Source organism: Triticum aestivum, chromosome 4B (assembly GCF_018294505.1).
Source record: "Triticum aestivum cultivar Chinese Spring chromosome 4B, IWGSC CS RefSeq v2.1, whole genome shotgun sequence".
Taxonomy (NCBI): Eukaryota; Viridiplantae; Streptophyta; class Magnoliopsida; order Poales; family Poaceae; genus Triticum; species Triticum aestivum.
The window spans coordinates 582,797,892-582,818,506 of record NC_057804.1 but is presented as its reverse complement, the minus strand read 5'-3'; the positions used below and the strand labels follow the sequence as shown (position 1 = coordinate 582,818,506).

Sequence of the window (20,615 nt, the reverse complement as noted above, 5' to 3'; positions counted from 1 at the left end):
AACCGTCCGCATGAGTGGACGGCGTCGTTACGGCAGGCCTTGAGGATAGCAACAAGGGAGGGAGTGGCCCTTCTGAAGACGACCACGTTGGGCCTTTTCCAAATGTGCCAACAATAAAGGTGCACACAAGCCAATGTTTATATACACGAGTCAAAACAAATAATAAGCAAGCGAGCCCAATATGCAGAGCCAACATGGCACCAAAACTAGCCAGCCTACAGTACAGAGCCAACATGGCAACACATAGAAACGCTCACAGGAGGCCCGCAATGGCAAGTCCTAGCCACTAGCATATTCTTGTTCGTGATGGATATTATTAGCCACCAATAGAATCACGTATATTTGTAAAAAGAATTTACTAAAAGAATGTATTATACCGTGCGTACGTACAGACTCGGCCGTGGGTATTGTTGTGGTCGAGTAAATGTAGTGTACGTAGGATGTATGTACTGTGCTATGCGTACGTATGAGTTACTGTTCCTTGTAGTCCTTGTTATTGTATGGAGCGAAAAGCTCGGCGATCCAATTGGCCTTGCGGAGCGTGGCGGAGCCCAGGTCGGCGCACATGCCGTCGCTGTCGTGGATACTGTAGGTGGAGATGCAGTGGCGGCGGTAGAACCGCGTGGTGCGGCGCATGGCGTCGGCCTCGCCGGCGACGTGCCCCATCATGGCCTTCACGTCCGGCAGCTCGAACCGCCCCTCCAACAGCCCCGACAGCCACCGGCACCGCAGCTCCGACGTGTGCAGGTTGGACACGCTCTCCACGAACCCGACGAACGCCATGTTGGGGATCAGCGGGTGGATCGTGCCACTGCATGCCAAAATAAATTGCAGGTCAGCGTCGATCGATTCATATATGTTGGACGCTTGGAGCAAAAGATAATCGGAGGCTATACACGTACCGGTAGAGCGGCATCATGGAAGACTTGCCGACGACGAGGTCGCGGAAGGGCTTTGGCAGGACCTCGTGGAGCTTGTCCTTGCCCTCAAAGCCAGTGGCGAGGAAGACAAGGTCCGCCTCCACCTTGGTGCCGTTGTCGAGGACTACGCCGTTCTCGGAGAAGCACCAGCCCGCGGAGGCCCTCTTGAAGCGGACAAGGCCGCGGTCCGCCATGTCGAAGAAGCCTTCCGGGAGGATGGCCATCTGGCAGCTGGCGTAGTCCTCGACGAAGGGGTGGTCTGGCGTCAGCCCGTACTTTCCCAGCGGCAGCTTCCATGACAGGTACGACTCGATGAACTTTGACACCCCTGCCCTCTGCGCCACCAGAATTCAAAACACAACACGTTGCTGTCAGATTGTGATATGCATACATGCATGGTCTCCAGCATGCACACGTGCATGTTCTTGAGTCCCGATGTAGTATCGCTGTACGTTCAAACGTACGCTTCTATGTATTTTCTGTATACGAGCATGAATTCTGACGTACACATACCAGTGGGCTCATGAGGCGGCAGAGGAGGGATCGGAGGAATCCTTGGTTGGGCCGCTCGTAGAAGAGCTGAGACAAGCGTGTTGAGTAGAACATGGAGAATGGCAAGCCCCAGATGGAGTAGGATGGCACCACCCAGTGCAGGGTCCGTACCAGCATCGTGCACGCCTGCCCACCCTCGCCTGCAAACAAACAAGCAAACCCGACCGGTTAATCGATCGAGCCATATCAAACACATCTCGATCTAGTTCTTGTTTACACCACGGAATCACGACGCATCAAGTATTCCAGTTGCTCCTAGCCTCCTACTACTAATTTCAGGTCTTCAGTCCAGCTTGGGTTCTAGAGTATTTACTATCTGGTGAGAACTGGGCGTGTCAGTTTCTCCCGGATGGAGCTCTGCAAATGGGTGTGTTTTGATGGAGCTCTAGAGTATTATGGTTTTCTTAATGAAAATCGGGGGTAAACCCCTTTCCATAAGAAAAAATTAAACCAGCACTGATTATACTATGTTTTGTGGAACTGCTGAAATGCGTACTCCAGTAAGTTCGTTAGGACGCCATGCCAGCTACCAGTCTAGTTTGGAAGGTTCGGTTGGAAGGGCAGATAATCTTTGTCGCAAATTTGCTACTACTGGTCAAACATGCAAACACTTTGGTACATATATGATTGAGTGACGCGTATAAATTGCTCATGCGGTATGAAAAGTCAAGGCGGTATGCGTACTGATTGCGTCTAGTGTACTTTGAACTTGTAAATGCAAGAGACCTACCTAGGATAGCTACACTGTCTAGTCCAGAATTATAATAGGTGCATGATGAAGTGTGCGAGGGGTCAAGACAAGAGTGACCTTTTCAGGAACAGAGTATCCGACTCTCCCAAATCGCAAAGGCACATGTCATCAAATATGGTATGCATTATTCAGACATCCATTTCATCGAATGATGGGACGCTTCCACAATATTTATCAGTATCCTGTTTTTGTTTTGCTCAGCTCTGTGTGAACTTGCTTAGCATATTATTTTTCTATGATTTCCTGGTATACACGCGTTTACACGAGTACGATAGCTTATCTGCCTTGGCTAGAGCTGCTAGTTCCATGTTGAATTTTCCATATTTTAGGAGAATTTTAGTTCAAACCATGTTAAATTTTCCAATCAATACGCACCTTGGTTTGCCTGGGCACATTCGTTGGCTAGATCAATAGCGCTCTTCTTGTACCCAACCACCACAGCCTTCTTGCCTCGCATCAGTTCAACGGTCTCCTCTTCGCTCAGCTTGCAGTAGTCCAGCGAGTGCATCACCGTCCCCTTGAACACCTCCGGCCCCTTCCCCGGCGGGAACACGGGCATCCGCGGCACGTCGCCGTACTTCCCCGTGCACATCACCACGAACTCGAACTTGTAATACTGCAGATTACCGTGCGCGTGAGATCGATTGAATACAAATTAGGAGTATCTTCAAACAAGCATGCAAAGCATGTCAAAGTATATATCGTACCTGAACGGTGTTGTAATCGCCGGTGACGATGCCGACCTCCCACATGGGCTTGCCCCGGAGCTGGGCCTTGCCGGTGCCGCTCCACAGCTCGGTGAACCCGGCCTCAGCGCCGCCGAGGAACTTGATATCCACCACCTTGGACCCGAACGAGATGTAACGCCAGAGGTCGAACTCGTCGGCGTAGCCCTCGAGGTAGTCGACGATCTCGGTGTGGGTCGGGAAGGAAGGGTCGTCACGGTTCTTCCAGGAGTAGTCGGAGAACTCGTAGTCCTGGCGCGGCGTCTGCAGCCGCGTGGTGCGGTAGACACAGTGCTTCCACACCCCGCCGACGGACGGCGTTGCCTCGAACACGACGGGGTCGTAGGCCGCCATCTGCTTGGCCGCGGCCAGGCCGCTGATCCCGCTGCCGATGATGGCCACAGGAGACACCGGAGGCACGGCCTCCCTCGTGGGCCGTGCCGCTTGTCCTTGCGCCATGGTCATCGTCTACCCGAGTGTTGGATGGAACTGCCTGTGTGTGTGGTGATCGAGGGATGTGTGCGCACTGGCTAGCTGCTTCTTGCAGGCGTAGCTAGGAGGCTGCGTAGGAAGGCTGCGAGAGAGCTGATTCTTGCAGGCGTAGGAGGCTGCGAGAGAGCTAGCTAGAGCTGGAGGCGCTGTTGAGCTTTGTGTGTGTTGGTGTCGACAAGGGCAGGGCGTGGTGTATTTATAGGGTTAGGGATGCTAGCACGGAGCATGTGAGCTTTCCACTGTGTCTCTTAGAAAACGTACGGAAACGTAGGGAGAGAAGAAATGCCGCAGCTGGCGAACTGGAAAGCCAGCCAGCTAGGTCGGAGGCATGCACGACCCGCACGCATCCTCTTTTTCTCTTGGCTTTTGATATTCAATCTTTCATATCTTCTGAACCAAAAGTCTAAATTAAGTTTTGTTTCATATTTGTGTTTCCGGTGACCAAGCCTTTCAAATGAGATCCATTTTGATGAGTTTTGAATTTTTTGTTAAGTTTCAACATTTAGAACTTTGTACGAGCGACCGAAAGAATCGTAAATTCCAGAACCAGTGGCCGACAAAATCCTAAGTTTTAAATTTCAACTCTAAAACTTGGTACGAGCGACCGACAAAATCCTATGTTTCAAAAACTGTGACAGACAAAATCGCAAGTTTCAAAAATTAAAACTTTACACTTTATGTGCTCTCGTGTGAGATCTAACGACTTTGCAGATCGCGGGCAATAGGGCAGCTGGCACGGGTTGGGCAGGTGCATGCCACAGGAATTTCCGACGTTCAGGTGCACACCAATGCCAACATCTTACCACCCACCTAGAACAAAAAATGACCCGATGTGCACCCCTATAAAATTACACATGCTGACGCTTCAAGTTGGGGTGCCACCAAACATTATGCGTACACAAAAAAATATCATATAAAACAATTTGGACCCAGTGTCCGGATAAAATCACACATGCATATCAGTTCGAGTTGGGGTGTTAAAAATTAATTGTGGGCTATTTGTGAGTTGCCTGAAATAAAGTTTTGTCTAGGTCAATTTTCATGAAGAAGAAAGGGGGTGGCGCATAGCAACAACGCTGCGACGGGGTGAGCGCAGAGGCGAGCATAGCAGCGAGGCCAAGACAGGGCCGACACGTCTGGCCGCGACATCCCCGGTGAGGCCTCACCAGGACCTGATTGGGACGCCGCAGGATCGATCGCATAGGACAGGAAGGAGTTCACATGGGGAGGACTGATGAGTGGTTTTCATTTTACGCAGCGCGGAGTAGGCCGTGCCGCGACAGGAACAATGTGGCTTGCCGTGGCATCGCCGGCGGAGGAGAGGCATGGGTGAAGAAGAAGATGGGCTCGCGGGTGGTGAAAAATGGAGCAGAGCCGTTGGATTGAAATTCAATGGCTAGGAAATTCGACTGACACCAAACCTTTTTAGGCGACTTACAAATAGGTAATCCTTACATACAGGAAATGTATCAATTGGAAGGAATTTGGACCTGGTGTCCTCTGCATCATGGAAGATGTACATGGTACTCCCCTGCCCACCCGTATGCAAGCATGCATGCACCGACTCGGCAACACCTAGTTTCCACATCGTTCTATTTTACAAATTTATTCTTAACAAAAAATATTCTAAACGCGCGTACGATACTGTATGTACCACACTTGACTTGATCACCTCAGATACACCGACCGTAAACTGGCCATGTCCTTTTCGGCCACATGGCATAATTTTTTTACCGAAAATTAACTAGCCATGCATGCACGACCGTGTCAAGCCGGCCCCTCCATCTCGTTCCTCTGATCATCTGGATCGGGAGAAACTTAAGCGTACGTAGCTTTGGACCGGGGAACAAGGAAAGGGGTGTGTGTAACTTGGGCGACGGCCAGCGATCTCGACCGTGCCTGCCCATTTTTGGCTACGAGCGCGCGCCTACATGCATGGCTATATCTATCTCCTTGGTCTTGGCCCGTCACCAGCTGAATGTTCCTTTCAGCCCTATATCTAGCTAGCATGACCTTTAATTTGGTTGTTGCCACGTCTTGTCGCGTCGTTTCATCCGTGCTAAGCTGCATACGGACTATTCTTCCCCTGTCGTGCCACCGCCGTATGGAAGCAGCAAACCAAACTAATACGAGAAAACAACTTGAAAACTTCAATACGGGTAGTGGTTCTTTTCTACGGATAAATCAAAATACTGTGCTGAAACTCCTGCAGCTCTTGTGAATAGTGCTCCCTTCCCTCAAATCCTAAATATAAGTCATTTTAGAAATTTCAATATGGACTACATAAGAAAAATGAGTGAATATACACTTTAAAATATGTCTATATACATCCGTATATAATCCATGGTGAAATTTCTAAAAAGACATACATTTAGGAATGGAGGGAGTAGTAGCTAGTACACCATATATAAAGAATTTGGTGCATTTTCATAATTTTGAATTTTGCTACACGTTCCACTTCAGTGCCGTACTAGGCTTCACTTTTTTTTTGGCGGGACGCTTCGTTTGTTTAAAACCCTATCCTTATTATTTCATGATGATCTTGCCAAGGAAAAGAAATACCACTCCCTTCACACTATTTCAGACCCTGAAAGGTACACATGTATATCCCTTTTCCTTATCTCCCTTCCATAACGAAAACATCAATCTTATAAGCATCCCTGATTATTTACGTATATATGATAGCGAATAGACCAAACTAACATGATTAGCCGGGTCATTGATTGAGAGTACATAATTAATGTGCATGTATGTACGTCCACTGCTTATGAACTCCAAAAACCAACCAGAAGACTCGGCAGGGCTGACCTTGAACACGCATATGCATACAGCCAGGCATAATTAAGAAAATCAGGAATTACGTCGAGAAGCAAGTGTACTACTACAAATAGTGGAATACTGGATTAAATTGGTTAGTTTGATATGTGTGTACATAACGAACTTGGTCAGTAATTGTGGAGTGGAATTATAGGCATTAATTCGTTAGCACGTTGGATTGCAAAAAAGAATGACAATACATGTACTAGCTCTAGGATATGCGTTGGATTTTTTTTAAGTTTTTTTTGAAAGATCCAGCAATCGCTGGCTTTTCATTGATTTAGCAGGAAGCAGCGGAAAAACAATTGGCGGGTGAAGATCCTAGGATCAAAAGTGCAAGGTTGGCCATTGGCGGCCGCAAAAACCCTAGTGGATGAAAATTTCTTCTACTCTCTCAAGGTGGTTCCCCAAAAGGGCTCCCTATGCATGTTGCCCCTGTGATCCTCCAGAGCTCGATGCCGTCTCGGATGCGCCTACTGATCTCTCTCACACTTGGCAAGCTGCGACGGAAAGTACATTGGTCCCTTTCTTGCCAAACCTCCCAGCATGCCAGCAGCAAGATTGTCCGCGCCCCTTGCCGTCGAGGTGGATCAGTGCACGCCAGGATGCTCTGGATGATCGTGGTGGAGTTGCCGCTGCTCCAGCAGGTTGCGGGGGAGAGTGAGGAGCAGCCGTGCTATTGCCCGATCTCGCTCTAGACCTGCCTGGACTCTGGGCAGTTCCAGAACAGGTGGCTCGAGGACTCGAGGTTTCTGACGCAGAGTTGGCAGAAGTAGCTATTCGGCCATCCTCGCCTCTGCAGTCTGTCATTGCACCAAAGTCTATCCCGCAGCAGCAACCACGCAAAGATTTTGATCTTCCCCGGCGCCCAGGCCTTCCAGATGAGTTGATCAAAGTTGGTGGCCATCCTGCCTTGGAACTGCGCCTGGTATGCAGATTTGGCCGAGTACGTCCCCGTGCTCGAAAGCTTCCTACTGAGGGCGTCCAGCTCACCTGGTCGAGCAGGCTGTCCCGAACGCTGCAACTCTCGGTGCAGGCTCAGGACCTCATCGAGGAGGTGCTGATTTTGTCCGTGGGCAAGATCGCTGATCCAGGTGTCATCTTCCATTGCTTCGTGGACAGTTCTATGCTTGCGTCGTGAGTGGATGTAGAGTCGGGGGAAGCGCTGCGATAGAGTTCCATGTCCCAGCCACGGGGACAGCCAGAAAGATGCCCGCGTCCCATCTCCGATCGTCACCTTAGTCGATGCCGAGAAGAGAGCCCTGTCCGCGTCGTCGCATGGTAGCTCGGACCCCACCCAGGGCCTTTCCAGGTGGTGCCATGCGATCCACAGCCAGCGCAGCCGGAGCGCTCGGCCAAAACGCTGGAGGTCGGGGACGTCGAGGCCCCCCTGCTCCGTTGGGGCACACACCGTCGGCCAATTCACCTTGCAACTGGCCCCAGTGATCTCCTCATCTTGGCTCCAAAGGAAGCGCCGCCTGCACTTGTCGATCTCCCGTAGTATCTTCTTCGGCAGGCGGAGGACGGTGAGCGCGAAGGTTGGCATGGCGCTCAGCACGCAGCGTACCAGCACTCGTCGCCCTGCCATCGGCAGTAGTTTGCCTTTCCATACTGCAAGTCCCGCCTTGATTCGATCGATGATAAACTGGAGGTGAACGAGGCGTAGACGGCCCGTGGTGACCGGGATCCCTAGGTATCTAATGGGGAAGGGGGCAACAGAGCCAGCAAAAGCCTGCAGCACCTCTCCCATGTTGATGTTTTCACAGCGGATGAGGGAGACCGTGGACTTGGCCGGGTTGATGCAGAGTCCAGTAGCCTTTCCGAAATCATCCAGTATGCGCAGCAGGAAGTTCACCTCACCTTGGCTAGGGTTTAAGAAGATGAAGGCGTCATCAGCGTAGAGGCTGACCCGTAGCGTGAGATCGCGCCTCGGGAGGCGGTGGAGGAGCTGCTGGTCCACCGCGGCGGCGATAAGGTGGTGCAGCGGGTCGATCACTAGGATGAAAAGGAAGGGGGACAACGGGTCGCCCTGCCGCAAACCTCGTAGGTGGAGGATTCTAGGACCTGCCGTGCCATTTAGGGAAACCGAAGAAGAGGCCGTGGCAAGAAGGCGCGCTACCCAGTCCCGCCAACGTGCGCTAAACCCTAGCTTCTGCATCAGCTCGAGAAGATACTCCCAGGAGACAGCGTCGAAGGCTTTCGCTATGTCTATCTTCATTAGAAGGCACGATGTTTTGCGGCGATGCAGGGCCCTGACAGAGTTTTGCACGTAGAGGAAGCTGTCGTGGATAAATTTTGACTTCAGGAATGCCGTCTATGCAGGCGAGATGATTGTGCCGATGACGGAGGCAAGCCTAATGGAGAGGACCTTGGAGATGAGCTTGGCGATTGAATGGATCAGGCTGATGGGCCTGTAGTCCATGATCTCCGTCGCCCCGTCCTTCTTAGGCAGAAGGATGATCGCCACGCTGTTGATCACAGTCATGTCTCTCCCTACTAGGTTGTAGAACTGATGGAAGGCTGCCATGACGTCGTCCTTGATGATGGGCCAGCAGGAGCGGAAGAAGGAGCCGTTGAAGCCGTCTGGCCCCGACGATTTTTCTTATGGAGATTTGCAGCTTGCCGCCCACACCTCCTGATCGGAGAACGGATTGTCGAGTCCGGCCGCGGGCAAGGTTGGCAAGCGGATGGTGTTCCAGTTGACAGTGCAAGAACAAGGTGTCGCCGTCCCCAGGGTTGACTTGAAGTGCTCATGGATGATCTGCTCCTTGTCATCGTGGGAGGTGACGATGGCGTCGCCACTGTGGAGGGCATGGATGAAATTTTTCTGGCGTCTGGAGTTGATTTTGGCCTGGAAGAAAGCCGTCTTGGCGTCGCCCGCACGGAGCCAGGTGACCCTCAAGGCCTGCCGTTTGCGAGCTATGTCGATCGCGGCTAGACCTAGTATGCGCAACTTGAGCTGCTTCCGCAGCTGTAGCTCCTCGCTGGACAGCTGCATGCGCTCCTGGGCTATGTCAAAACGTAGGATGATCTCGTTTGCCATGTGCATCTGGAGTCTGGTCTCACTGAAGAAGCCATTCGCCCTCAGGTCTTTTGCCGTTCTAAGCAGCTTGGTATTGAGACGCTGGAAGGCACAGTTGGAGGCTACGGGGCGGTTCCAAGCGCGTTGTACCGTCGTGTGGAAGCGGGGAAAGCGAGGCCATAAGGATTCAAAGCGAAACCGGGCCATGCAGCGAGGCGCAGAAGCTTCAGACAGCAGCAAGGGGCAGTGGTCGGAGCACGATGTTGAGGCAGCATGGAGAAGATATGACGGGAACATGGAGCTCTGGGCCATATTGCAGAAGAACTTTTCTATGCTAACTAAGGTTGGTGTCGTCCGCTCGTTACTCCATGTGAATCTTCTGTTTTTGCATTTGATCTCTTTCAGGCCCGCGGCGTCGATAGCAGTCCTGAATTTGCCCATGATTCTGCGGTTTATGTTGCTGTTGTTCTTGCAGCATCGTAGATGAGGTTGAAATCTCCATTGATGAGCCAGGGGGCATCTGCTGGAGGTGCAGCTCGCGATTGCTCAGCCAGGAACTCGTCCTTCCTCCCATCATCGACAGGGTCGTACACCGTCGTCCTCCAAAAGGAGATAGCCGTTGCCGCCAGGGTGATCTTGGCCGTGATGGAGAAGTGGCCGATGGCGTGGGATTGCACGTCCACGCGGCTTTTGTCCCAGAAAATGGCCGCACCACCACGGGTGCCATCCGCCGGGAGGACGACGCAATCAGCTAGTGTGCATCCGCCCACCTCCCTAACTAGCGATCTATTCCACTCATCAATCTTTGTTTCTTGCAGGCAGAGGAGAGCCAGTTTGTGCGTTTCCGCCGCCTCGCAAACTACGGCTCGCCGGGCTGGCGAATTGAGCCCACGTACATTCTAGCACATGATTTGCAGGTTCGTGTCAATCATGGGGAAACGGGTGCATGCTCCGACAACTAAGACTACTAGAAATCAAAGACAGGTACACCACCATCGGCCCGAGGCGTCACCGGCGGCCACCAATAGGCCCCAATTTCCGCCGGCGATCGACTATGCCCCTGCTATGAGAGCGCCCTAGACAGTTATAGTACATGGAGAAACCTAACTCTACCCAGCCGCGCGCTGGGCGTCGCCGGAGGCTACAACTACTGGGGGAAGCTAACATGGGGAAACAGTGGCCTGTGCGGCCTATCCGTCTTGTCCGTGCATGCCCACGGCGATCTTGAGGGCAGCGGCGTCGAGGTTGGTGAGGCTGGCAATGGCCTTGATGTCGGAGTCGGAGAGCGGTTCGTCAAAGCGGCGGATTAGGGCCTCTGCTGCCTTGGCCGTCATGGTCTCCTTCGGCCCGAGGATGCCCAGGCCGTGCACGATGCGAAGCGTGGCTCTCTGGCTGACCGGGACGCTGGATGGGTTGGCCGCCTGTCAAGCGCTCTGTCGGGTTTGCGGAGCCGCGTGCCTGGAGCGAGCCGGCGTCTTGGCGCGAGCCCGGGCCTTCCCCAGCACGGAAGGTACACGGGCTGCGAACAGCTGGCTCGCCGGAGCGCCGCCCGCGTCTGAGAGCTGCAGGTGTCACACCTGGGATGTGACTGCACCAAGCTGCAAGGAATGCGTGGTGGCCGCCCTGGGGGTGTGCTGGGCGAGGGAGAGGGCCGGGCCCATGTCAATGTCGTCGTCGAGGTTGCTGGCCGCGTCAGTGCTCTCCGCGAAGCAGAGGGGCTTGTCAACGGTGGCCGCCGTAGCCTTGTCGACCGCGGCCCTCCTCGGGTCCACCCGAGGTGGAGGGGGCAGCTCCTTGCCCACCTCGTCGAAGAACGCTGCCACCGGGTCGCCGCCAGTCGATGGCCCGCCCGCTTCCCGTTGCAGCGGCCGGGGTGGCGCCAGCAGTGGGTTGCATGATGCAGCGGCCGTCCCAGAGGAAGACGCAGCCTGGGACCCGGCCCCGCCTGACTTGGCGGCGTGGCCCTGGCGTGCGTCGCGAGGGCGGCTCCAGCTGTGCCAGGAGGTGGGCCAACTATATTTTAACACAATAAGAGGACTATACAAGACAAAATCTCGATGCAAAACAAATAGACAAAATAATATTATGTTTTGGTTAAAAAGCATACATTTTTTTGTCATTTCTTAAACTGATAAAGTAGGTATGTGCTTGTGATTGATTTGATTTAGCGAGTTACCAAATATAAGAGATTTATTGATATGTATTTGCTTATGGACGTTAATTTGTTGCTATTTATTGGGTTATCAAAGATGTATTATAACCGGTACCAGGTTTTACATGAAAACAATTTATTTATGGACCATCAATTTATTGCTATACTATACTAGGTTGATCTGGTTTATTAGGTTACCAAAGATTAGTTTGATGCAAATCATAAGGGGTGAATAACCGGGAAAATTGATGGAGGGTTGGTGGACGAAGAGGTGGTGGGGAAAAATTGACGTAAGATGGAACCTTACGTTCTTTTTAAATAAACTAGAGTAATGCATGTGCGTTGCAATGTGGTATAAATATTTTAATATGTTAGCTCGTGATTTACCTGCCCGTATTAATTTGATTGTGTAAAAAAATGTTTATCAAATCCTGCCCGTGATTTACCTTATAGTTTGATGAGAAGTTTAGTAAACAAATTAATGTGAAATTAGTTGAGAATGTAAGTAAATGAAGGTGATTGATTATCATAACAAGAAGGTTGGACGAAGGGGGGATGAGACGATACGTGGAAGATGAAACTCTACATTTTTAAGTATTTTGTGGAGTAGAATTATGGACATAGATTAGCATTGGGGTTGAAAAACAATAACCGTACACGTAAACGTTGTTTGAAAAGATAGCTCTAGGAAATGATCGGGATTTTTTTTAGTTTAACTAAGTACTGCATCCGTTCCCTAATACAAGTCTTTCTAGAGATTCCAACAAGTGACTACATACGGAGAAAAATGAGTGAATCTACACTCTAAAATATGTCTACATACATCCGTATGTTCTAGTCCATTTGAAATGTCTAAAAAGACTTATATTTAGGAACGGAGGGAGTATGTGTTTGTGCGTTGCTATGTGGCCAAATATATTTTAACACAATAAGATGACAATACGAGAAAAATCTAGATGCAAAACAAATAGACAAAATATGATTATGCTTTGGCTACAGTATCGATTTCTGTCATTTTTTAAACGGATAAAGTAGGTATGTGCTTGTGATTGATTTGATTTATTGGACTACCAAATATAACAGATTGATTGATATGTATTTTCTTATGGGTGTGAATTTGCTGCTAGTTATTGGGTTATCAAAGATGTCTCATCAGTACCAGGTTTTACTATAAGAAACAATTCATTTACGGACCTTCAATTTATTGCTATTCATTAGATTGATCTGGTTTATTGGGTTATCAAAGATTGGCTTGATGAAAATTAGAAAGGATGAAAAACGGGGAAACCAATGGAGGGTTTGTGGATGAAGAGGTGGTGGGAAAAATTGACATAAGATGGAACCTTACGTTCTTTTTAAATAAATAAACTACGATAATGTCGTGCGTTACAACGGATATAAATATTATATTGCGTTAGCTTGTCATTTACCTGCACATATTAATATAATTGTGTAAAGAAATATTTATCAAATCCTACCCGTGATTTATCTTATAACTTGAGAGTGAAAATGATTCTGAAGGTAAGTAAATGAAGGTGATCGATTACCATAACGGGAAATTGGACGAAGAGGTGGTGAAAAGAAAAGTGAAAGATGAAACATTATATTCTTTTTAATTAGTAGATAATAGAGATAGATATTCCAATGCAGTATCATTTTCTGCAATTAAACCTCTGAAAATTAACACAAAAATATGTTTCGGTCATTTCCAGGAAAAGATCCAACCATTTCAAATTACTTTTAAATCGTATGGAATTTGAGAAAACTTTCTATGTGGAAAAGGAGCACTCATTCGGCAAATTTCCAACTTCATATCGTTCGCGTCTATCCAACAAACCATTTGAAAATGCGATCAAAATTACTATCCATGTTTTTAATACAAAAATGTCATCATTTTCAAAACTACGCCTAAAGCATGTGGAATTTGCAAAAAAAGTTCTACATGCGAAGCAATCTCCTTGTCCACATATTTTTCAACGGTATATTATACGCCTCGTTGGACAAAAAACACAAATGTTCAACGTTTCACCAAATCCAATTCATTTACTGAAGCGAAGACAAATCAATGACATTAATAGATATTATGTGAGTAGTAAGAGACTAATTTGTATATATTAGGTATGTGCCCGTGCGTTGCCATGTGCCAAATATATTATAACACAATAAAAGGATCATACCATATAATATTATGTTTGGTTATTAACCATAAATTTTCTATCATTTCTTAAATCGATAAAATAGGTACGTGATACCTCTTGAGCTTGTGTTGGTTTTTCCCTTGAAGAGGAAAGGGTGATGCAGCAAAGTAGTGTAAGTATTTCCCTCAGTTTTAAGAACCAAGGTATCAATCCAGTAGGAGACGATGCACAAGTCACCGAATACCTGCACAAACAATCAAGAACTTGCAACCAACGCGATAAAGGGGTTGTCAATCCCTTCACGGTCACTCGCAAAAGTGAGATCTAATAGAGATAATAAAGTAAATATTTTTGGTATTTTTAATGTATAGATTGGAAAGTAAAGATTGCAAAATAGTAAACGAGATTCAATAATACGAAAAAGAGATTTAATATAATGGAAAAGAGATTCAATATAATGGAAAAGATACTTAATATAATGGAAAAGAGATTCAATATAATGGAAAAAAGACCCCGGGGCCATAGGTTTGACTACTGGCTTCTCTCGAGATAGCATATATTATGGTGGGTGAACAAATTACTGCTGAGCAATTGATAGAAAAGCGTATAATTATGATGAAATCTAAGGCAATGATCATGAACATAGGCATCACGTCCGTGTCAAGTAGACCGACTTCTGCCTGCATATACTACTATTACTCCACACATCGACCGCTATCCAGCATGCATCTAGAGTATTAAGTTCATAAGAACGGAGTAGCGCATTAAGGAAGATGACATCATGTAGAGGGATAAACTCAATCAATATGATATAAACCCCGTCTTTTTATCCTCGATGGCAATAATACAATACGTACCTTGCTGCCCTACTGTCACTAGGAAAGGACACCGCAAGATTAAACCCAAAGCTAAGCACTTCTCCCATGGCAAGAAAGATCAATCTAGTAGGCCAAACTAAACCGATAATTCGAAGAGACTTGCAAAGATATCAAATCATGCATATAAGAATTCAGAGAAGAACCAAAGAATATTCATAGATATTCTTGATCATAAATCCAGAATTCATCGGATCTCGACAAACACACGCAAAAGAATATTACATCGAATAGATCTCCGAGAACATCGAGAAGAACTTTGTATTGAGAATCAAAGAGAGAGAAGAAGCCATTTAGCTAATAACTATGGACCCAAAGGTCTGTGGTAAACTACTCATGCTTCATCGGAGAGGCAATGGTGTGTATGTAGAAGCCCTCCGTGATCGATTCCCCCTCCGACAGATCGCCGGAAAAGGCCCCAAGATGGGATCTCACGGGTACAGAAGGTTGCGGCGGTGGAAAAGTGGTTTCGTGGCTCCCGCTGATGTTTTTAGGGTATAAGAGTATATATAGGCGAAAGAACTAGGTCGGTGGAGCTACGAGGGGCCCACGATAGTGGGGGACGCGCCTACCCCCCTGGGCGCGCCCTCCTTGTTGGGGAACGTTGCAGAAAATTAAAAATTTTCCTACGGTTTCACCAAGATCCATCTATGAGTTCATCTAAGCAACGAGTCTAGGGAGAGAGTTTGCATCTACATACCACTTGTAGATTGCGTGCGGAAGCTTGCAAGGTGATGATGTAGTCGTACTCGACGTGATCCAAATCACCGATGACCAGCGCCAAACGGACGGCACCTCCGCGTTCAACACACGTACGGAACAGCCACGTCTCCTCCTTCTTGATCCAGCAAGGAAGGGAGGAGAGGTTGAGGGAGATGGCACCAGCAGCAGCACGACGGCGTGGTGTTGATGGAGCTGCAGTACTCCGGCAGAGCTTCGCTAAGCACTATGGAGGTGGAGGAGGTGTTGGGGAGGGAGAAGGAGGCAACCAAAGGCCAGGGCGTTCAGGTATGAAGTCCCTCCTCTCCCCCACTATATATAGGGGTGCCAAGGGGGGGTGGCCGGCCCTAGGAGATCCAATCTCCTAGGGGGTGCGGCGGCCAAGGGGGGTTTTCCCTCCCCCCAAGGCACCTAGGAGGTGCCTTACCCTCCTAGGACTCTTGCCCCCTTAAACCCTAGGCGCATGGGCCAATGTGGGGCTGGTTCCCTTGGCCCATTAGGCCAAGGCGCACCCCCCTACAGCCCATGTGGCCCCCCGGGACAGGTGGACCCACCCGGTGGACCCCCGGGACCCTTCCGGTGGTCCCGGTACAATACCGATAACCCCGAAACTTGTCCCGATGCCCGAAACAGGACTTCCCATATATAAATCTTTACCTCCGGACCATTCCGGAACTCCTCGTGACGTCCGGGATCTCATCCGGGACTCCGAACAACATTCGGGTTACTGCATATATATATCCCTATAACCCTAGCGTAACTGAACCTTAAGTGTGTAGACCCTACGGGTTCGGGAGACATGCAGACATGACTGAGACTCTCTCAGTCAATAACCATCAGCGGGATCTGGATACCCATGATGGCTCCCACATGCTCCTCGATGTTGTCATCGGATGAACCACTATGTCGAGGATTCGATCAAACCCTGTATGCAATTCCCTTTGTCAATCGGTACGTTACTTGCCCGAGACTCGATCGTCGGTATCCCAATACCTTGTTCAGTCTCGTTACCGGCAAGTCACTTTACTCGTACCGTAATGCATGATCCCGTGTCCAACACCTTGGTCACATTGAGCTCAATATGATGATGCATTACCGAGTGGGCCCAGAGATACCTCTCCGTCATACGGAGTGACAAATCCCAGTCTCGATCCGTGTCAACCCAACAGCTACTTTCGGAGATACCTGTAATGCACCTTTATAGTCACCCAGTTACGTTGTGACGTTTGGTACACCCAAGGCACTCTTACGGTATCCGGGAGTTACACGATCTCATGGTCGAAGGAAGAGATACTTGACACTTGCAAAGCTCTAGCAAAACGAACTACACGATCTTTTATGCTATGCTTAGGATTGGGTCTTGTCCATCACATCATTCTCCTAATGATGTGATCCCGTTATCAACGACATCCAATGTCCATAGTCAGGAAACCATGACTATCTGTTGATCACAACGAGCTGGTCAACTAGAGGCTTACCAGGGACATTGTGTGGTCTAAGTATTCACACGTGTATTACGATTTCCGGATAATACAGTTATAGCATGAATAAAAGACAATTATCATGAACAATGAAATATAATAATACTTTTATTATTGCCTCTAGGGCATTTTCCAACACTCCTGCCTCGTGGATGCCTCGTTGCGTCTCTGACTTCAACTCCAAGTCTTCTGGTTTGCTTTTGGTCCAAGAAAGATCATTGCTAAGGTTTCATTCCGTTTGGACTCTGTTTGGTATTCCTTTTCTGCAAAACTCTAAAATAGGCAAAAAAAAAAATAGAAATTGGCACTGGGCCTCCGGTTAATAGGTTAGCCCCAAAATAATGTAAAAGAGCATATTAAAGCCCATTAAACATCCAAAACACATAATATAATAGCATGGAACAATCAAAAATTGTAGATACGTTGGAGACGTATCAGTATGTGCTCGTGATTGATGTGCTTTATTGGGTTACCAAATATAAGAGCTCGATTGATACTTATTTGCATATGGACGTGAATTTATCGCTATTTATTGGATTATCAAAGATGTCTGCCCAATACCGGATTTTACCATAAGAAGATAATAAATAGTTTCTAGATCATGAATTTATTGTTAATACCGTAGATTGATATTTTTTATTGGGCTACCAAAGATTTGTCCTGATAGAAAGCCGGAAAAATTCGATATAAGTTGGGAGGATGGACGAAGAGATGGTGTGGAGAAAATTAACGTAACATTCTTTTTAAGCAATAGATAGAAAAAGAGATTAAAAATAAGTCATTTTATTCATGGATGTGGGCTTTTGTGCATGAACGAATGTACACAACCCCTTCGCCTCATGACTCATCCATACGATTAAGGGCCCGCCAAAACTCCGGACGATTAGGGATTCCTTGCCTCCCATCAGCGCCACCTCTGATTTGCCTCGTCTCCTAGGGCCTTAGGGCCATGGAGGCCCGGTGGATCCCAACGCTTGCCGGCGGGAGGGATCTTGCACATGTTTAGGTGTTTTCTTTCTCAGGGTTTGTATCCTCATCGGGAAGGCAAAGCGGTGACGACCCCCTGAAGATGGAATAAGGTCCTCCCCGCCTAGCCCCCATCATGTCGGTACGTCTATGTCATCGGAAGGCATGTGAAGGTGTGTCTTCGGCGGATCTCACCAGATTCCATCATTGCTTGTCTTCGCTTGATCTGTTTGGGTTGTGGTTTTGTCACGGCAAATGTCCTAGTGAAAGGACTTAGGTGTGGAGCCATCACAACTAGGTTATCTTGAAGGAGTTGAACAGGACAAAGGACACAAAGAGTTTATCCAGGTTCGGCCCCTCACGACGGAGGTGAAAGCCTACTCCTGCTTCTAGTTGTATTGCCTGGGATTCGATTACAAGGGAGCGAATACACTTGATCTAGTTCTCGATTGCTTGTCTCTTGAGTTAACCCGCCGCCGGGTCTCACCTTTATATACACAGGTTGGGACCTGGCGGCTTACAGAGTCCCGGCCAGCTGATACGTCCATTTTGCATCTTGTTTTCCTACAGTTATTTATGTTGTTTTATTGTATAATAATGCTTTTTGGAGTAATTATAATGCCTTTTCTCTCATAATATGCAAGGTATGCACAAAAGGGGAGAATTTTGGCAGCTGGAAATCTGGACCTGAAAAACCTACGTCAAGCTACCTATTCTGCACAACTCCAAATGAGCTGAAACTTCCCGAGGATTTTTTATGGAATACTTAAGAATTATTAGAGAAAATAAGTACCAGAGGGGGGCCACCAGGTGGGAACAACCCACCTGGGCGCGCCAGGAGGTCCAGGCGCGCCCTGGTGGGTGCTGCCCTCCTCGGCCCACCTCCAGTGCCCCTCTTCTGGTGTATAAGTCATTTTGACCTAGAAAAGATAAGGAGAGGACTTTCGGGACGAAGCGCCGCCGCCTCGAGCCGGAACTTGGGCAGGAGCACTTTTGCCCTCTAGTGGAGCGATTCCGCCGGGGGAACTTCCCCTCCCAGAGAGGGAAATCATCGTCATCAACATCACCAACAATTCTCCCATATTGGGGAGGGCTATCTTCATCAACATCTTCAACAACACCAACTCCTCTCAAACCCTAGTTCATCTCTTGTGTTCAATCTTTGTACCAAAACTATAGATTGGTGCTTGTGGGTGACTAGTAGTGTTGATTACATCTTGTAGTTGATTACTATATGGTTTATTTGGTGGAAGATTATATGTTTAGATCCATTATGCTATTTAATACCCCTCTAATCTTGAGCATGATTATCATTTGTGAGTAGTTACTTTCGTTCTTGAGGTCAAGGGAGAAATCATGTTGCAAGTAATCATGTGAACTTGATATGTGTTCGATATTTTGATGATATGTATGTTGTCATTCTCTTAGTGGTGTCATGTGAACGTCGACTACATGACACTTCACCATATTTTGGCCTAAGGGAATGCATTGTGGAGTAGTTATTAGATGGTGGGTTGCGAGAGTGACATAAGCTTAAACCCCATTTTATGCTCTATTCCGTAAAGGACTTATTGCATCCAAAAGTTTAATGCTATGGTTAGAATTTATTCTTAATACATTTATCATAGTTACAGATGCTTGAGAGAGGATTAATCATAAGTAGGAGGTTTATTCAAGTAAGAACATCACCTAAGCACCAGTCCACCCACATATCAAATTATCAAAGTAGTGAACACGAATTAAGCCAACATGATGAAAGTGACTAGATGAAATTCCTGTGTACCCTCAAGAACACTTTGCTTATCGTAAGAGACCATTTTGGCTTGTCCTTTACCTCAAAAGGATTAGGCTACCTTGCTTCACTTTTGTTACTACTATCATTACATTCTCGTTACAAATTATCTTGCTATCAAACTACTCCGCTACTTATAATTTTAGCACTTGCAGACATTACCTTGCCGAAACCCACTTGTCATTTCCTTCTGCTCCTCGTTGGGTTCGACACTCTTACTTATTGAAAAGGCTACAATTGACCCCATATACTTGTGGGTCATCACCAGCTCACACACCATGACCGGCTCAGTTTGTAACTAAACATTTCCTTGCAAGACAAGTTATCATACGGCGGTTCATAGGCCCCAGTTCTGGGCCTTCTCCAGGCCCGCCTCCATGAGCCTCCATCTTCATGCCTTGGGCCTCCTTGGACTTCTTCATACTAAACTGCTAACGGTATAACCCGGCCCCTCCTGGGCGGGTCATACCTTGGAGTAAAATTCCCAACATTACGCCCCAGGTTATACCTCAGAGTTATACCTCACATCAATATTCACTATCTAAACTTGAACAGAACCGTGCTCCAGTGCTGAACCTCGTTTGCACCACTATAAACCGCCATGACGTAATACTAGTAAACCTTTGTAACCCGCCATGATGTCATGCGCATTGATTTCACACAAAACCAAGGATATCTTAGCGAATCCTATAATTGCCTTCCTGAAAATCGAGGCGCCCTTATTGTTAACATATCATCTCGTCTCCTCGATTTCTGCACATGCCAACTCATCACTTCCTTATAAATAGGGACAGGGGGCCCCCGATTTCACATTTTACCCCTGCCTCTGCGTCTCCCTCTTCTTCCTCGCAACCTCGCTGCGACTCGAGGTCCGCCGCCACTGACCTCCTTCAACGACGTCAACTCCGGACCCTACATCAACCTGAACGGACCAGAGAACTGCGGCACACTTCCTCCGCTCACCAGCATCAGTAAGCACTCATCCCCTCTCATAATAGATCAACATTAGGGTTTTGGTCGTTTGATAACTCACAAGTATAGGGGATCTTTTGTAGCTTCTTCGATAAATAAGAGTGTCGAACCCAACGAGGAGCTAAAGGCAGAACAAATATTCCCTCAAGTTCTATCGACCACCGATACAACTCTACGCACACTTGACGTTTGCTTTACCTAGAACAAGTATGAAACTATTTTGCAAGAATAAAACTATGA

General features: G+C 47.9%; 1 protein-coding gene across 1 annotated transcript; it reads right to left on the bottom strand.

Moving 5' to 3' along the window:
• Positions 1–341: 341 nt before the first annotated feature.
• On the bottom strand, positions 342–7,164 carry LOC123089277 (probable flavin-containing monooxygenase 1). The gene is made up of 6 exons (XM_044510994.1): positions 7,140–7,164; positions 2,931–3,361; positions 2,599–2,839; positions 1,434–1,612; positions 903–1,255; positions 342–811 (listed from the first exon to the last, which is right to left on the bottom strand). The coding sequence occupies exons 1-6, from the start codon at positions 7,162–7,164 to the stop codon at positions 472–474; spliced, it is 1,569 nt and encodes a 522-aa protein (XP_044366929.1). The 3' UTR covers positions 342–471.
• Between the last annotated feature and the right edge of the window lie 13,451 nt (positions 7,165–20,615).